The 16423-nt window shown below is 34.5% G+C and overlaps 1 protein-coding gene across 1 annotated transcript in view; it reads right to left on the minus strand.

The window, feature by feature from the left end:
- The window catches only part of LOC150079436 (corepressor of RBPJ and splicing regulator), a 123626-nt gene that overhangs the window by 42405 nt on the left and 64798 nt on the right, over positions 1-16423 (minus strand). Inside the window, exons 4-6 of the mRNA XM_090383068.1 lie at positions 15562-15614; positions 14113-14177; positions 7769-7817 (exon numbers count right to left, since the gene is read on the minus strand). Coding sequence (XP_090239194.1) covers positions 7769-7817; positions 14113-14177; positions 15562-15614 — 167 coding nt within the window. The remainder of the gene's footprint in view (positions 1-7768; positions 7818-14112; positions 14178-15561; positions 15615-16423) is intronic.

Genomic DNA, 16423 nt, shown 5'->3' on the forward strand with positions numbered 1-16423 from the left:
ACTGTAATTTATAAAACTGAGCAGAAGTGTAAACTATGGTGAAAAAAAATACTCCTGTCAGGTAGGTGCCTCCATAGCCGGGTGGGAAGGAGAAGCAGTGCGTAGCACACTCTTCTTGATTAGACCAGGGTTCGAGCCCGTCGCGACCAAATACGGAGGATGCGGAAAGGTCAGAGAATGACCACCGCATATCCCGGAGCAATATGGCCTTAGTTGCTAATGCTCCTAAAAACCAAATAACAAACAAACAAACAAACCTGTCAGGTATTTCAAGAGGGTTGTTATCTGAGTGTTCAAAGAATGGAGAAATGCCAGAGGAAAAAAGAAAGAAAGAAAAGAAAGGCAATGCAACTAGAAGTCTAGGGTGATAGAATGCGGTTGCAACATTTGAAACATATTAATGTGTACATTAATACTTACTGATGCTTCCAATACAAAAACCTCTTGTGGAGACCATTCTACACACACTGATGATCTCAGAAGTAATCACAGAGAAACCTGCAAAGGTATCAGAGTAAGAATGGACTCAAGATGAAGGTCATGTGGTCTGATGAATCTCACTTTACACTATTCTAAGGTGATGAATACATATATGTGAAACGATGGGCCTTACCTGCTTTATAGCAACAGTACAGACTGCTGATAAAGAAATAATGGTGTGGGGCATGTTTAAGTGGCATACTATTCAGAGTGATTTATGATGCATATCCAAATATATCGCTCTCAAGCCTTCCCAAAATAATGATAAATGGTTAGTAGGAACTTTCTGTAGGATGCAATATGAATATTACTATTTTAAAACCACATTGCAAGTGAAATTTATAGCAGCGAAGTGGACTTAATAGTAAGCTGTGAAGAAATTCAAAATAGCAGGAAAATAGAGTAATATGGTCTCAATAACAAATTCTTCAATAAAATCTTATTTAGCAATAGTTCTCTTTTACAACGTATGGTAATTTTATTTATTAGTATACTGATTTACTTGAATTTATTATTACTTAATTTTCTCATAACCGCACAAGAAACACATTACAAAGAAATTGAAAATGAGTACCATCTTCTCTGTAATATGATTTGTCTTTTCATGATGTGCAAGTTGTGATGAAAATTTTCTCAAGTTTTGTTTGAGACATGCTTCTCAATATTTTGTTTCAAAGTTATTAATGTGTGAGGGCTGATTGCTTTAAACAACTGGAAAGGCCAAAGTTCGGAGAGGACATATGAAGATATTTTGGTGACCACAAACTCTTATGTATTGAAAGGAAAAATATGAGTGTCAAGACATGCTGAGAAACAAATCTAAAATGAAACCAAAAGTATGATAAGACAGTGAAAGTATACGATACCTGGAGTATTTTAAGAAATGCGCAGATAAAATGAGCTGGCGGGGAGTTAAATGCACAAATTCAATAGAGTAGATGAATGCAAGCAGGCTTAAACCAAATGAGCAATATATCTACACGAGAAAGCAATTTATAGCAGCGAAGTGGACTTAATAGTAAGCTGTGAAGAAATTCAAAATAGCAGGAAAATAGAGTAATATGGTCTCAATAACAAATTCTTCAATAAAATCTTATTTAGCAATAGTTCTCTTAACACCAAACACTGTATTTACAAATTATTTAATCTTAGTCATATATTGCCAGCCAAAAAACGCAGACACTCAAATGGTAACAAAAAGCATATTCCATACAAAAGTATAAAGTTTGATTTTAATAACTTACTCAGTTCTTGGAACCATACTACTCTTAATAAACCATTTCCTTCTTAACATCAAAAAAACTATCCTTAAAGCCTTAGCTTCATTCTGTCAAAAATTCAGGTTCAACAATATCCAACTAAAACACATTATACAATACACTGGTCTTTATAGAATTGGCACTATTACTAATATTACTACCTACTGCATTGGATTTTGCAATATTAAATTTACACAAAAATGGTTTGACAATATATCATGGTCCTCATTGCTCAATAAGCATAATAGCCTATTACCTTCAAACAGCCTATACAAATTTGATATACATCATACTTACAACTACAATCCTCCATTAGGCTTAAAAAATTGTAACTATAAACAACTAGCTACCAACATAGGAAATATTCTACCCACTGATCTCCCATGCCACTGCAATAACCCTATTTATGCCCCTTATATTGATCAACATCATGGGCACATTATTACAGGCAATCTTAACATCATTAAGAACCATGACCAAAAAACTGCTATCTATGAGCAAAGGTATTAAATACAGACCTATAAATAAAGTTAAACTTAATAGTATCAACAAAGTATATATTTAAATCTAATACATTTTGCTAACAAACAAACTTGCTTTAAAAAACAGCATTCCACATGAAGAATACCAAAATTGGATTACTATCATCTATCACGATATTGTAAAAGCCTAATGCCTATAAACTGTACAATAACTTTTACACACCCTACTACAACCTTAAAAAATATATAATAGAATTACAAGACAATTTTATTATCACCTCGGTAGATAAAGCTTCTAATAACTTTGCCATATTTTGTTATTATTTGGTTTTTAGGAGCATTAGCAACTAAGGCCATATTGCTCTGGGGATATGTGGTCGTCATTTCCTGACCTTTCCGCATCCTCCGTATTTGGTGGGCACGGGCTCGAACCCCGGTTTAATCAAGAAGCGTGTGCTATGCACTGCTGGCCATATTTTGTAAGCAATTTTACTGTATTCAGCTCAAAAATGAAATAGAAAAAATAGTTCAACTTTCACTGCCTGCCATCTTAATCCTTCAGCCACAGTTAAAAAGCTAATTGCTTTACATAAAAAACTACACACTAAATTACAGAACTCAACCCTACCATTTCTCTATATGATTTCAAAATTCCATAAACAACCTGTAGGTTTCAGATTCATTACTAGCTCTAAAAACAGTGGCTGCTACCTTCCAGTCAAACATTTTTTCAAACTACTAAAAACTATTTTAAATAATTTCACATCTACTTGGGTAATTAATAATAACCTAGCTGTCATCAACACCTTTAAATCTAATATTACATAACAAACATAGAAACATTTGGTTTTAGCAACCCTTTTCACCTCCATACCACATAATCTACTGATTTTTGTGCTAAAACAGCTTTATCACAGATACAAAGATAAATTGCTCGTTTTGTTTTGTTATTTGGAGCATTAGCAACTAAGGCCATATTGCTCTGGGAATATGCGGCGTTCATTCCCTTGACCTTTCCGCATCCTCCGCATTTGGTGGTGACGGGCTCGAACCCCGGTCTAATCAAGAAACGTGTGCTACGCACTGCTGCTCCTTCCCACCTGGCTACGGAGGCGCCTACAAAGATAAATTAAACATAAATGAAAATACATGGTACAACTACGTAAACCTCTGTTTACTAAATAACTATATATTCGATGGCAAACTTACCTATAAACAAACTATTGGTGTTTCTATGGGTTCCCAAATATCAAGCTTACTTTCCAACCTATTCCTGCATTATTATTAAGAACAATACACCATAAATAACCAATTTTTATAACCTATTAGCTTTCAGATATATTGATGACATCCTAGTCTTAAATACTAACCATGAACCTATAGCCAAAGCTATTTACCCTGGTGCACTTAAGCTAAATAAAGAAAACTCCACAAATCACACAGTCAACTTCCTTGACCTCAATATTACTATTAACAATACTTCTCCTCCATATAATATTAACATATATGATAAAAGAAATAAATTTAACTTTGATGTCATTTATCTTACCAACTAGCATTTCAATATTTCCAACAAAATACATAAAAATATAATATGTACCCAAACCATAAGACTAGCTAATATATGCAGTAACCAACTACTGTTCACCAAAGCTCTACAACTCCTTTATAATATGCTGATCAACAATAATATCCCTATCTACTTTATAAAATACTGTTTCAATATATGATTAAAGAGGCCTGTGCACTCTGGATTCATTATTAATATCAAATTACTGTGGACACAGAGCGAAACGGAGACAGAATAAATTACGACACGTTTAATAATAGGAAAAATACATACATATATTAGATTAGATACATACAAAAAAGCTTTCGGTTGTCTTTGTCAACTTTCCTCAGTAAAACTGACAGTTAAGAGTGGAACATGAGCGCGTGTACTGCCAATCATGTACATGAACTGCGTGATTAATTGTTGGATGTTGAAACCTGTGGCTGTGATGCATGTGGATGTTGCCAGTGTTTGTCATTAGTCAGAATTTTTGTTTCGATGATAGGGTGGACCTGACATCCACTGCTCCTGCTGACCGAGGTATTGGAGCATGTGATGTTCAATTACTCCAACCAGGTGTTTCGTCGATAGTGGCGGGACCTATCCACAATCACGACATCGTGGTGTGGGTCAATGTCGTGGTGGGTCGCCCAAACACATGTTCGGTAATAACTGAGTGTTCTATATCCACTAAGCGGATTGCTCTTTCGTGTTCGGAAAGACGTTTTTCGAGCCGTCTCCCAGTTTCCTCAATGTGGCAACTAGTGCAGTCACGGCAAGAGATGCGGTAGACCAAACCACTTTGTAGTAAGGTGGGGACCGGTGTTTTCACTTTAGAAATGAGGGATTCTAACTTTCTGCCTGGGAGTTGTATGCATTTTATCCCATGTGATTTTAGGACCCTAGAAACCTGTTGTGATAGGTTTGGGTAGTATGGGATAAAGGGGCTCGCGGTTGAGTCATTACCTTGGATGTTTCTGTTGGTCACTACGTGGCCATGTGTCTGTAGATCACACCTGTCAAGGGTATTGATGGGATAGCCACACCTCGTAAGATCCACCTTGACTTTAGTAATTTCGGTGTGCCTCTCATCTACAGAACTAGAGTGGGTTCAGGCATGAGTTAGCAAGGTTCATAGAGTGGCAAAAAAGATGGCTATGCGCGTGTGCTGACCGGAAGTTGGTAAATTGGACAGCACACATTGGTTTACGATGGACAGTTGTCTTCAAGCGCATGCCCTCACGTTGAACAAGGGTGTCTAAGTATGGTATGGTGTTGTCTGATTCGAGCTTGATGGTGAATTTTATGAAAGGCGACAGAGAATTGAGGTGGTCTAAGAGTCGGTCACCCGAATTTCTGGGGATAACCAGGAACACATCATTCATGTAGCGACACCAAAAGGTAATGGAATCTGGTACATTCGTAAATGTCGAACTAACACCAGACGATATCTCCACTGCCCTCAGACTGTGCTTAACAGGTGGTGCAGTTATGTTCAATGACTCCATTTACCAACAGGTACATGGCACAGCCACGGGTTCCCAAGTTAGTTCAGTCACGGCAAATATTGCGATGGAGGAATTAGAGGGTCGTGCATTTACGAATGTACCAAAAATTTCGGCGAATATTTGCAGGCACGGACATTACACTTATTTTTTCTACCTACAATAAACTTGGATCACTTTTCAATAAATATAAAGAAACACATAAATATCCAACAAGCGAAATGAATAATATTATTTACTTAATTAAATGTCAACAAAATTGTAACGCCTGTTACATTGGCAGTACTACAACTAAATTCAGTTCAACCCAGTCATCTAATAAGGCCGCCGTAGCCTAGTGGTCAGGCGTGCGGGTGCATAAGTACACGTGCCTTGAGTGACCAGGGTTCAAGCCCGTGACTGCTGAATACGGTACTGTTTCTTGTATTCTGTGTATCTTGTAAACTCCTCTGACCGTTTGGTCGTCCCAGAGTATAAACAGAAAATTTATTTTTATTTTTTAATACAAGAGCTTATTATCACTACAATAGCTTCAGAACGGGACAATCCAGCACAGAACTTACTTTACATGTACGCTCAAACAACCATACCCCCCCCCCCTAGTTGATTCAGCTATTACCATATTAAAATTAAAAAACAATTACAAAATCTTGCAATACGAAGCCCTCATTATAGAATGGTTCCGTCACCACTCCGATCTAAACATTTTAAATGCGAAACTCCCCTTCAATCTTTCTCCGGTTTGGAATCTCACCAATTTGAGATTCCCGCAAGCGGCAAAGTGCATCACGGGATTACAAAATTCTTCTTAAATACGGTACGTGTTCCCTTTCACTTAACTTGCCAACCGAAGACGTTTTAATGAAAGTCCACCGTTACGACTATTGGCTTATTCACTATTTAGAATTTCAACTTTAATCAACTTCACGACAACCAAGGACGGAGTTAGTGCTCTTCTACTTCCTTGCGCATATTTGAATCCCGTTTTCATCGTAATTACCACTTATTCATCCCCTTAATTTTTTTAAAAAACCAATCACCTTAAAATTAGCCAATCTCTTATTATTCAAACCATAACAATTGTAGATCGATCAAAGGTGAGTACTGGAAAGTTAACCATTTGCTATTTTTGAATTTAGCCCATAATTTACTTAATTCATCATAACCTCTAGGATATTAACATTCTTTAACCTTTGACTAATCTACTACTCTTTTTTTTTCTACTTTCCTCACCCTTATAGTTACTGGCACCTTGTGTAACTTTCACATCCATTTATGCATACTTAATTAAATTAATATTATTACAACTTATATATATATATATATATATTTAAATAATGGCTTAAAGTTTAACGTAAGATAAAATAAGAATATAAATAAAAATAAATATTAAATATAAAATATAAAAATAAATATTATTTTGTGTGTATATATATATATATACACAAAAGCATATTGTTACTGTTAATACTTATCATATATTCAGACATAATATATGTCTGAATACACAAAATAAAGATAGGTTTTTCTGAAACAATAAAGAAATTACCAGAAGTGATTATATATTTAATTTTACCATTATGAAGAATGTTACATTAAAACAGTGGTATCAAAAAATGAAGTTTCATCATATGGTACAAGTTTCATATGATGAAATTATGACAGATACATAGTTTCTCCCATGAGACAATGAAATTAACAGTAAGCTCTTGATTTTACGGGTTAATAGGAGGGGGGGGGGAAGGAGTGTCTCTTATTGCTGAATGCACATTAAATAAAAAAATTTTTGAGACCATTTGTGCCCCACATAATTGACAATTTAAACAGTTACTCTATATATGCATGTATTAGAAATATTGAAATAAAGTTAAAATAAAATACAAGATGTTATTTAGCCCTGACTTTAGTTGAGCACTGTTGTACAAACCACTTATAAACTGCATCTCTGAGGTTAACACTGGTTGCTACTTTCATGTGCTTTCTATCAACAACTGTTGAAACACTTCCATCAACACTATACATCATCAAAAAGGTACGTTCAGCCTAGCCCTTTATAATCTGACACTGTTTTTTTTACACAATATTCCTCACAGATGCAGGAAACAGACACCTCAGAGTCTTAACTTCTCTAGAGGATTTAACTTCTGTGCAACACCGAGATGAATACGTTCTCTCTTCTCACTAGTTTCCTTAGGGGCCATGATATACTGAAGTAAGTGAGGTTATACTAAAGGAACAGGATATGGATGCTTGCTGGCTGCCACCGTGACTCATAAGTTCCCAGTTTTCCCAATCTTACGAGCAGACCAAAATACACTCTAATACCAGTCAAATATTTTTCGTCCTTATATCTGAAGTCTCTTAAGTCAAGGTCCATAAAACCTGTACTTGCATTACAAAAGCTATACATAGATAACAAACGGATAGCATTTATTGATATAAGCAAACATTATTTAAATGGAAATGAAAGTTAACCAAATAAATAATTACCTGAATACCAAATGGCTGGTCTCTTATTTCTTTGTTGTCTTTTGCAAAGCTGGAAGCAAAAATACATGTTAAAATAGATAATTTTAAATAATTTAGGACATGTGTAATTATAATGGTAACATATGAGTAAAATCATCAAAGCAAAAACAAAATTAACCTTCTATATAAACAATTAGCTAACTCACATAATTTTTATAATTATCTGATGATTGAGAAAATGATACCACTTCAATAGAGATCATATTATGTGAAGTTACATACAACATGGAAAAATTGTAATTTTTATTGAACTTGGTTATTTGAATTGAATTGTGTTACTGATTTCTTTATTTTTGATTTTATTTAAGGAAATTTATATGCTTATATGTGATATACATGTGCAAGATTTATGAAACAGCTTTCCTTGAAAAGTTTTAGAGAAAGAGTTAATAATAGGGGATACTCTTATTGAAGGATTCCTAAACATGGCTAGAAGATGCCATGTTCTTACGTCATCCATCAAGAGGAATAGTTCATACATGAAGTGGGAAGTAAAGAAAAAAGAAGAATACAATATAGTAAAATTACATGAAAGCAGCTGTTACTGCAAAACTCTTCTTAAATTTGATATTTCTGAAGAGGAATTTGAAAAACATTTCTTCAGTATAAAAAAAAATGAAGAATGAAACAGCATTCTAGCAGAATTTTTATTCAACAGAACATTCTCAATTTCTTCAAAAAAGGCAATACAATTGTAGAAAGACCATATACGTTTGAATAATTTATAGTTATTAATATTTAACACAAAGTCTGTTGCTGGAAAAAAATGTCCTTTGCATTGCATTCTATTCTGTAAATATTTTTCATATTTTTCTTTTTCATATTTGTAATCTAAATTAATGCATCTTGCTGGTTTGTGAATAAATTTGCTGATTTTTATAAAGTGTGATTTGAAAATGTTAGTAAAAAGTCTGAATTATTTTCTATAATTCAGCTTTTTCACTAATATGTCCTTCCCCTCCGAGTCCAAATTAAAGATGTTCTACTGTACCTGTCACCAAATAGTACAAATAAAGTACCAATATAAGCAAAATAAAAATATAAAAATAAATTTATATATATGATATATTGCTTACTCAATTATACATCTGCTTCTGCATACAAAGAAACATGTTATGCAGTCAGTCTGCTTACCAATGCATTCAGGAATCTCTGATTTATTTGATCCTTAAAAATGGCCAATTAGAGGCCATTGATCAGTGTCCAGACCTATGTAAAGAAGCATAGCAGAAGGGCCATATTCACCATTGTATTAAAAGTGAATAATATAATGTATATAATGTTATATTATGTACAATAGTGCTCATTACATTATATACACAATAAAATGAGAATTACTGCATACTTTGTATATGATTGGTAGTTGATTAAATGTGCTATTGGTATTTTTAGCTATAAAAATTTGTATATTGGATCCTTGATCAGGAACATAATCTCCTATTATATCATTGTTTCTATGAAAAAATTTGGGGACTTAATAATACTTTTTCTCTAAACATACTATACTGTAAATCATAAAGTACAAAGAAATAGCAAATATTATATTATGTACTATAATGTACAGAATACTCAAAAAAAAAAAAAAAAAAAGTTTCTAAAACCCCAAAGCGTAATACATCAACCTGTGAAATCTGTCATGTTTACTAAAGTAAGTAAAACAAAAGCCACAAAGATATAAACAAAAAAAAAAAAAAAAAAAAACACAAAGAATGCATTCTTTGTATCTTGGTTATACCATCTGCTGGGAACTGTATTATTCTTCCTTTATAACGATATTTTAAATTTTACTAATAATTTTTTGGAATGCTTTTTTTTTTTTTTCCAATTCTAAATCTGCCAGAGAAAATCCACAAAGAGGGGCCAGAACATGTGGCATTTCTAAATTTAAGTTTAAAATTTATTGTTAATTGTTAACCCAGTCTAATAAACCATTTTAAAATCAACACAGTGAAGCATTTCAATTTGCAAGCTATCTCCATCATGTGTTAAACCATGACTTGCAATGAATGCATTATGAACTGTAAATAAATGACTCTTTATTGTTTGAATATGGAGAATATCTGCTATAATAATGCTCATTGTAGCAGACCTCTTTTTGCAATTCCTATTTTAATATGTCTAATTTATTTAGATATATTAAAATAGGAATACCAGAAGCTCATTATATTAATTATGTTTCAACATATTAAAAGTATCAATATTTTCCCCACCCATTAGACCATGTAGACATGTATAGTATCTTCTGTATAGCGGCTCCAGGAACATAAGTTCATCTCCATTCTGTTACTCTGAGTTGATACAAAACTCTGTAGAGTGGCCAGAAACGTGTAGTGTTATGTTTGTGTATATTATGTGTTGTTGTGTTGTTTAGTTGTTTCTGGCCTCTTTGCCACCGGGCAGGCGATCTCCTGGAAAGCGTGCCCGATGCCCGTCTACACCACGAGGAGGTGGGCCACAACTAGATATGTCCTTAGCCAAGTGGAGATAGACCATTACAATCTTTGTCTGCCCTGAAGAGGGTGAAGTCCCACACCCACTGGAGATAGTGCTATACCAGTGGGTGCCAGCAAATCCCGTACCCACAGCTACCCAAACTTAGGGTACCAGCATAGAGGAAAAAATTGATAAATAACATCATAATTTAAAAAAAAAAGTTAGTTAAAAAAACAAAAAACAAAAAAGTAAAATTAAATAAACTAAGATAGAAATTTATAGAGAAGAGTAGGAAAAAAAAAAAATAAATAAAATAAATTTTAAAAAAATGAAAATAAAACAAAACAGTATTAAAAAAAAAAAGTAAAATAAAATAAAGAAATATATATATAGATACAAAGTAAAAAAAAAAAAAAAAAAAAAGGAAATTGCTAATAAAATAAATAATAAATAAATAAAGAAACCAGTTGCCCAGACTTTCTTCTATTTTCTCTAGCCGGTATGACTAAAGAAAATAGAAGAAAAGAAAAAAAAAAAAAAAATACGCAGAAGTAAAAATAAAATACAGTAATACCCCGAAGTTACGCGATAGGTGGGTCCGACGAAAATCGCGTAAGTCGAATTCGCGTAAGTCGGGGTACAACTTTGCATATAAATACATATAAATTTTGCTTAATTGGGACCAAGGACTAACAAAAACACTAGTTTAGAAGAAAAATATTAATAAAATTGCAGTTCTTTATACATATTAATACAAAATATGTATTAAAAAAACAAATGACTTACGTTAAAAAGTTATTTCGATGTCGATGGCTTCATAAAATCTAACAAATTCGTCTGACGACACAGCGCCTTCTTTTTTTCACGCAGAATTTCTTCGTAGCAAGCTAATAATTTTTTTATTCCTTGCTTTGTAGCTATAACGCGTTCTTCGTTGGAGTCTATGTTTTCTAAAATTTTTAAGCCCTTTACAATTGAGCCCTTTTCAATTTTCAACCTGTCAAGTTTGCAATTGTCATGTGCTTTTCGCCGTTGCTTCATTTAGGCCTGTAGCACGTGCAATATCACACGGGCTTTCATTTCGCTCAAAGCGTTTCACAATTTCATATTTTTTCTCTATCGACAGAGGCGGACTGGCCATAAGCCTTACCGGGGAAACCCCGGTGGGCCGGAGGCCGGTGTGATTTTGGCCATAAACCATAGTGTGAGGCCACTATAAATTTTCCCAGGTAAGAATTTTTGATCCAGTCTGCCTCTGTTTATCGATAATTGCTTTTCTTTTTCTCTCTGAATCTGCAGTGTCTTCACCAGGACGCTTCCTTTTCACACCTTTTAATTAAGTATTTTACTCATTTTTAGGGAATAAAGCACAATTACAAAACGAGGAGGCACGCTTGATACGCATAAACAAAGCTGCGCGCCTGTAGCAACTGAATAAACAACACCATAAAGGCAGAGATACGCTATTAACACCTCACATTTTTGGAGGTTACTACCATAAAACAATAAAAACAATTTCCAGTTGCGTTTTTGCTAGTGAAATCTGTTATAAACTGGTAGTAAACTCGATCTAATTGCATTTGCGATTATACCGATAGCTGGAATTGTGTTGGTTTTTACGTTATTATGGTGAAATGTGTTTCCCCTTCACTGATATAAAAAACATAAAAGCAGCAAAGTTGAATTTTGTTCATCTTTCGTTCTCAATCTCCGCCGTCGCACCGTATATCGATAACATACGAAAAACGACCTTGAAGATAGTGGGCGGCAGCGTTGCCAAACGAAAAAATCAAGAACCGCGTAACTCCGAGTTCGCGTAAGTCGGGGTATTACTGTATATTAAAAAATAAATAAATAAAAAAAAAAAAAAAAAAAAGAAGACAGAAAGAGAGAAAAAAAATATATATATAAATAAATTTAAAAGAAAAAAAAATAGATAAAAAAAATTAAAGTGAATTGTCTAAGATTGGACAAACCCCACACCCACTGGAGGCAGTGCAATACCAGTGGGTGCCAGCTTCCTTGGGGTGCCCAGGCCTGAGGGGATGAAAGTAAAAATAAAAAAAACTGGATCTATGTGACCCTCTAAGAGCTATTTAAGGTGACAATATTTTATCTTTGCAAGACACGGCTCACTGTTGAGGCTGACTTTATTGAAGGTGCTGGAGGCACCGTAGGAGGTGAAGCTGAAGCAGGATTGGCCAACAGAAGTTTTCTTCTAGCAAATAAATCAGAAGCAAATTGTTGTAGGATTCTAAGGTGTGAGGCAGATTCTACTAGATGTTTTTCGTTGCCAGGTGAGAAGGTGTTTATACAGTCTTGTAGGGATTTCCTTAGGTCAGCATAAAGAGGGCAGTGATAAAGCAGGTGGTTCCAGTCTTCCAGTTGGAGACAAAGGCAAGAATCGGTATTGCTTATTCTGAACTGAAAGAGTCATGTCCAGTTATGATAAATGATGTGTAGAGGTTTGGAGAGAACCATTGGGAATTTTTCTTGTTGGCAGTAAAGGAGACATCTGGTATAAATTTATATGTAGTTCTGCCTTTAGGGGTTGTATTCCAACAATTTTGCCAAATTTTTGTTAAAGCGACCAAATCTGGGTTTTTTTCAGCTTTGGTGTCTACAAGGATGTCATTCTGTATTCCAAAGAATTCCATGGAGGTCTGATGTTTTTGAAAGTAGCAGAAGGCACGATGTAAAATGTGAAAGTCCAGAGGTAATACTCCAGCTATGACCTGCAGGGCATCAGTTGAGACAGTTCTGCAGGCACGGGGCATTGTAAGAATCACGGATCTTTGCAAGGAGAGTAGTTTTGATTTCAGTTTGACGTTCTTAATTCTGTCATACCAAACCGGAGCAGCATAGGTTGCAATAGGTATGAATACTGCCTTGTAATATAAGAGAAGAACTCTGCGTCCAAGCCCCCAGTTGGTTCTCATAATCAGAACAATGGCCATAGTAAATTTCTTGATTTTATCTATTAGGTGGGTTATGTGGAGAGTAAAATTGAGCCTATCATCAATGATCACACCAAGATGTTTTAAGTGCTTGACATATGGTATTTGCTTGTTAGCTATTTTCAAGATAGGAGGACAATGGATATTTAGTTGACCTTTAAAGATCATGAGCCGGGTTTTGGATGGAGATATTTTAAGTTTGTTGACAGTTGCCCATTTAATGAGATCCTTTAAGACCGGAGAAGTTCTTTCTTGAATTTGTTGCCTGGAGTTGCCTGAGAAGACAATGACAAGGTCATCAGTATATGCGAATGGAGTAGCAAAATCGAACTGTCTGGTTAGTCTCGTATTTAGTGTAATGTTCCAGAAGAGTGGCCCCCAGAACAGAGCCCTGAGAACATCCTCTATTGACAGGCTCGTGTTATGCTGCAGGTTTTTGAAGTAATCTGTGTAGATCTGTGATCAAAGTAGGCTCAGATAGCTTGGTACAACTGAGAGGAGCATGAGATGTTCTGAAGGCTTGCGAGGGCACTCTCCCACTAGAGGGAGTCAAAAGCACCTTCAAAGTCTATGAAGATGGCCATTTCATATTTTGATGTGGAATTCTGGATGTAATTTTTATACGCAAGAAGTGCATCTTCACAAGACTTGCCCTTAACGAATCCATACTGGTGAGGTGAAAAGATATCTTGAGCTTGAAAAAGATCATAGATTCTTGGGGTGAGTAATTGTTTATAGAGTTTACCCAAATTTGGTAGGAGAGAAATGGGACGGAAGGCTCTGGGGTCTGATGGGGCTTGTTGGGTTTTCTTAATAGTTTGACTAGTCCATTCTTCCAGAGACGGGGGAAAGTACCATGACAGCTACCATCAAGCAGGTGTTAAGTTTAGATTTTCTTAATCTATGTATACTTACTCTTCTCTGGGTGCATTGTATTTACGCTGCCATTCAAATTTGTACTCTGGCTCGTCATCTTCCTTCTATTAAAGAAAAAAATTTACATACTAAACATTAAAAACATTTTTTTACTTCTGTTTATGTTAAATTAAATAATTTTGATTTTATTAAAATACAATTATTTTTGCATTATAATCAGTGGTATTCATTTCAGTTTGGAGTGAATGGCCTATTTGTGTGATAATTTAGTAATTCATTTTTTTCTGGTCTGGCCACTTCCAATACAATTAGACTTTATTTTGATAACTGGCTACATTTTTGAGAAACATTATTTTTCTCAGATAAGGTGCACTGACATTTACAGAATATAGAATCTCTTGCATGTTGAGCTTGAGAATGGTTTCCTTTTCAAATTAATGTCTTTTAGATGATATACAGTTTTTTCATGCTCCACCTACTTCTCAAATACTCCTTGTAATTATATTAACATAAAATAATGTTAATATAATTTGATAAGTTCCAGGGTCATTAAATAATAATTTGTATTTTTTTTTCATCACAATGTGATGAACTTTTTTAATGATAAAATTAAACTGGAAACAAATCTTGCAACAATAATCATCTGTCCTTGTTCAACAACCACTCAGCTTTCTTGATAGTAATGACAGTGTTTGGTCACCTGCCTCAAATGTCACCAATTAGTTTTTGATCTTGCCTTGAAAATGCTTCCAGCAACTGAATACCACAGCTTTCCTCATAATTTCTGGACTATAGGCTTTCTGTTAACATCTCTTGACTGCTTTTTCTGAGCTTCACACAAAATTTCATTGCACAGCTTTTTCTTAAAATGTGAAAAATATTGTTCACTACTGCCAGTGAAAAATAAGCTCCACAAAGCAGTTTTGGAATATAGGCACATTCAAACACAATAATGATCACTGCATTACTGATACACCAAATGGCATGTCACAACACGACACATGTGCCTTTTCAATCAAGCACAGTCAAGCAGTGTTGCCAGTCTTATTACTTTTCAAAAACCCCACATATATTTACATAAAAAAATGAGGTAAAAGGCCTAGTACAAAGTTATATTTACAGAGTAGCCATAAAGTCCGATCCTTCCTGATGGCCCTGGCCTGCAAATTTAAGTTTACACTGATAACACAAAGTCCTTTCAGCATGGTCTTATCTTTCACACATTCTTTATGTCTACTTTAAAAATCAGCATATACACTTGACAGAAACCATACTGTATACAACCCTAAGGTACTTTTTGGCTTCAACAGTGTTGAGTGTGCTACCCTCCTCCAGCTGATAATTTAACTTGGGAGTACTGTGACCCAGTTTCAGAACCTTGTACTTATAAGCATTAGAGCTTAAATGCTATTTTTAGAAAAGAGATGTATAATTTGTCTGGCTTGTTGTAGTGCAATTCTGATTGTATAAATAACAAACCAACCCTACCCAATTTAATATCAGCAAATTTGACATGAAACTTGTAAAACCATCATCAGTATCTTTAATGAAAATGAAAAACAATCAAGGCACTAGCACAGAGTTATAACACTAGTTCATTTGAAGCATTGTCCATTTATAACCACCCTTTGTTGCCTATTAGCTAACAATCTGTTTATGCAATTCTCTGATCCTCCCCACACCATGGCACACTTCTCCAATTTATGCCCAAGGTATTCACGTGAGATTGTGACAAATGCCTTTTTAAAATTTCAGTAAATTATATTGCTATTCATGCATTCAGTGCCTTGGTGGCAAATTTTAATACCTTACTATAGTAGTTCTCAAACTGAATTGCAACTCCCCAGGTGGTTTCAAGAAACTTGGGGGGGAGGAATGTGAAAAAATTTAAATTTTGCCTCAGACATGGTGGTTGAGCTTGGACTTTTGAGAATTACTATGCTTGTGAATCAGTTTTCTTTCCTTAGCAGAAACACAAAGATTCTACTGACTGCCAACAATATTGTATTATTTAATTTTGTCATAGAATATTATTGTAAAATGAACTTTTTTTTTATAGGGGCATGCATATTTTTTATTTTACAAAATACATAAATTTATTTTTATGTCAAAAACATTGATAAAATTTTGTAAATTGGAGTTTTAGTGCCAAACTGAAATGGACAAAACTCTTGTTTGTGCGAAGTATAACAACTGACACTTTTTGATCCATTAACACTGATAAGTTGGGTTTTAGCTTCTCTTAGAAATATCGGTGTCTCCAGCATATGGTGTGTAGCAGTACATCTGTAGTCAGCAGTCTTTGGAATATCTGTAGAAGTGTATGTCAAGTGTATCCAAATGAGATCAT

Source organism: Mastigoproctus giganteus, chromosome 10, assembly GCF_048544385.1.
Source record: "Mastigoproctus giganteus isolate SK-2022 chromosome 10, ASM4854438v1, whole genome shotgun sequence".
NCBI classification, from domain to species: domain Eukaryota; kingdom Metazoa; phylum Arthropoda; class Arachnida; order Uropygi; family Thelyphonidae; genus Mastigoproctus; species Mastigoproctus giganteus.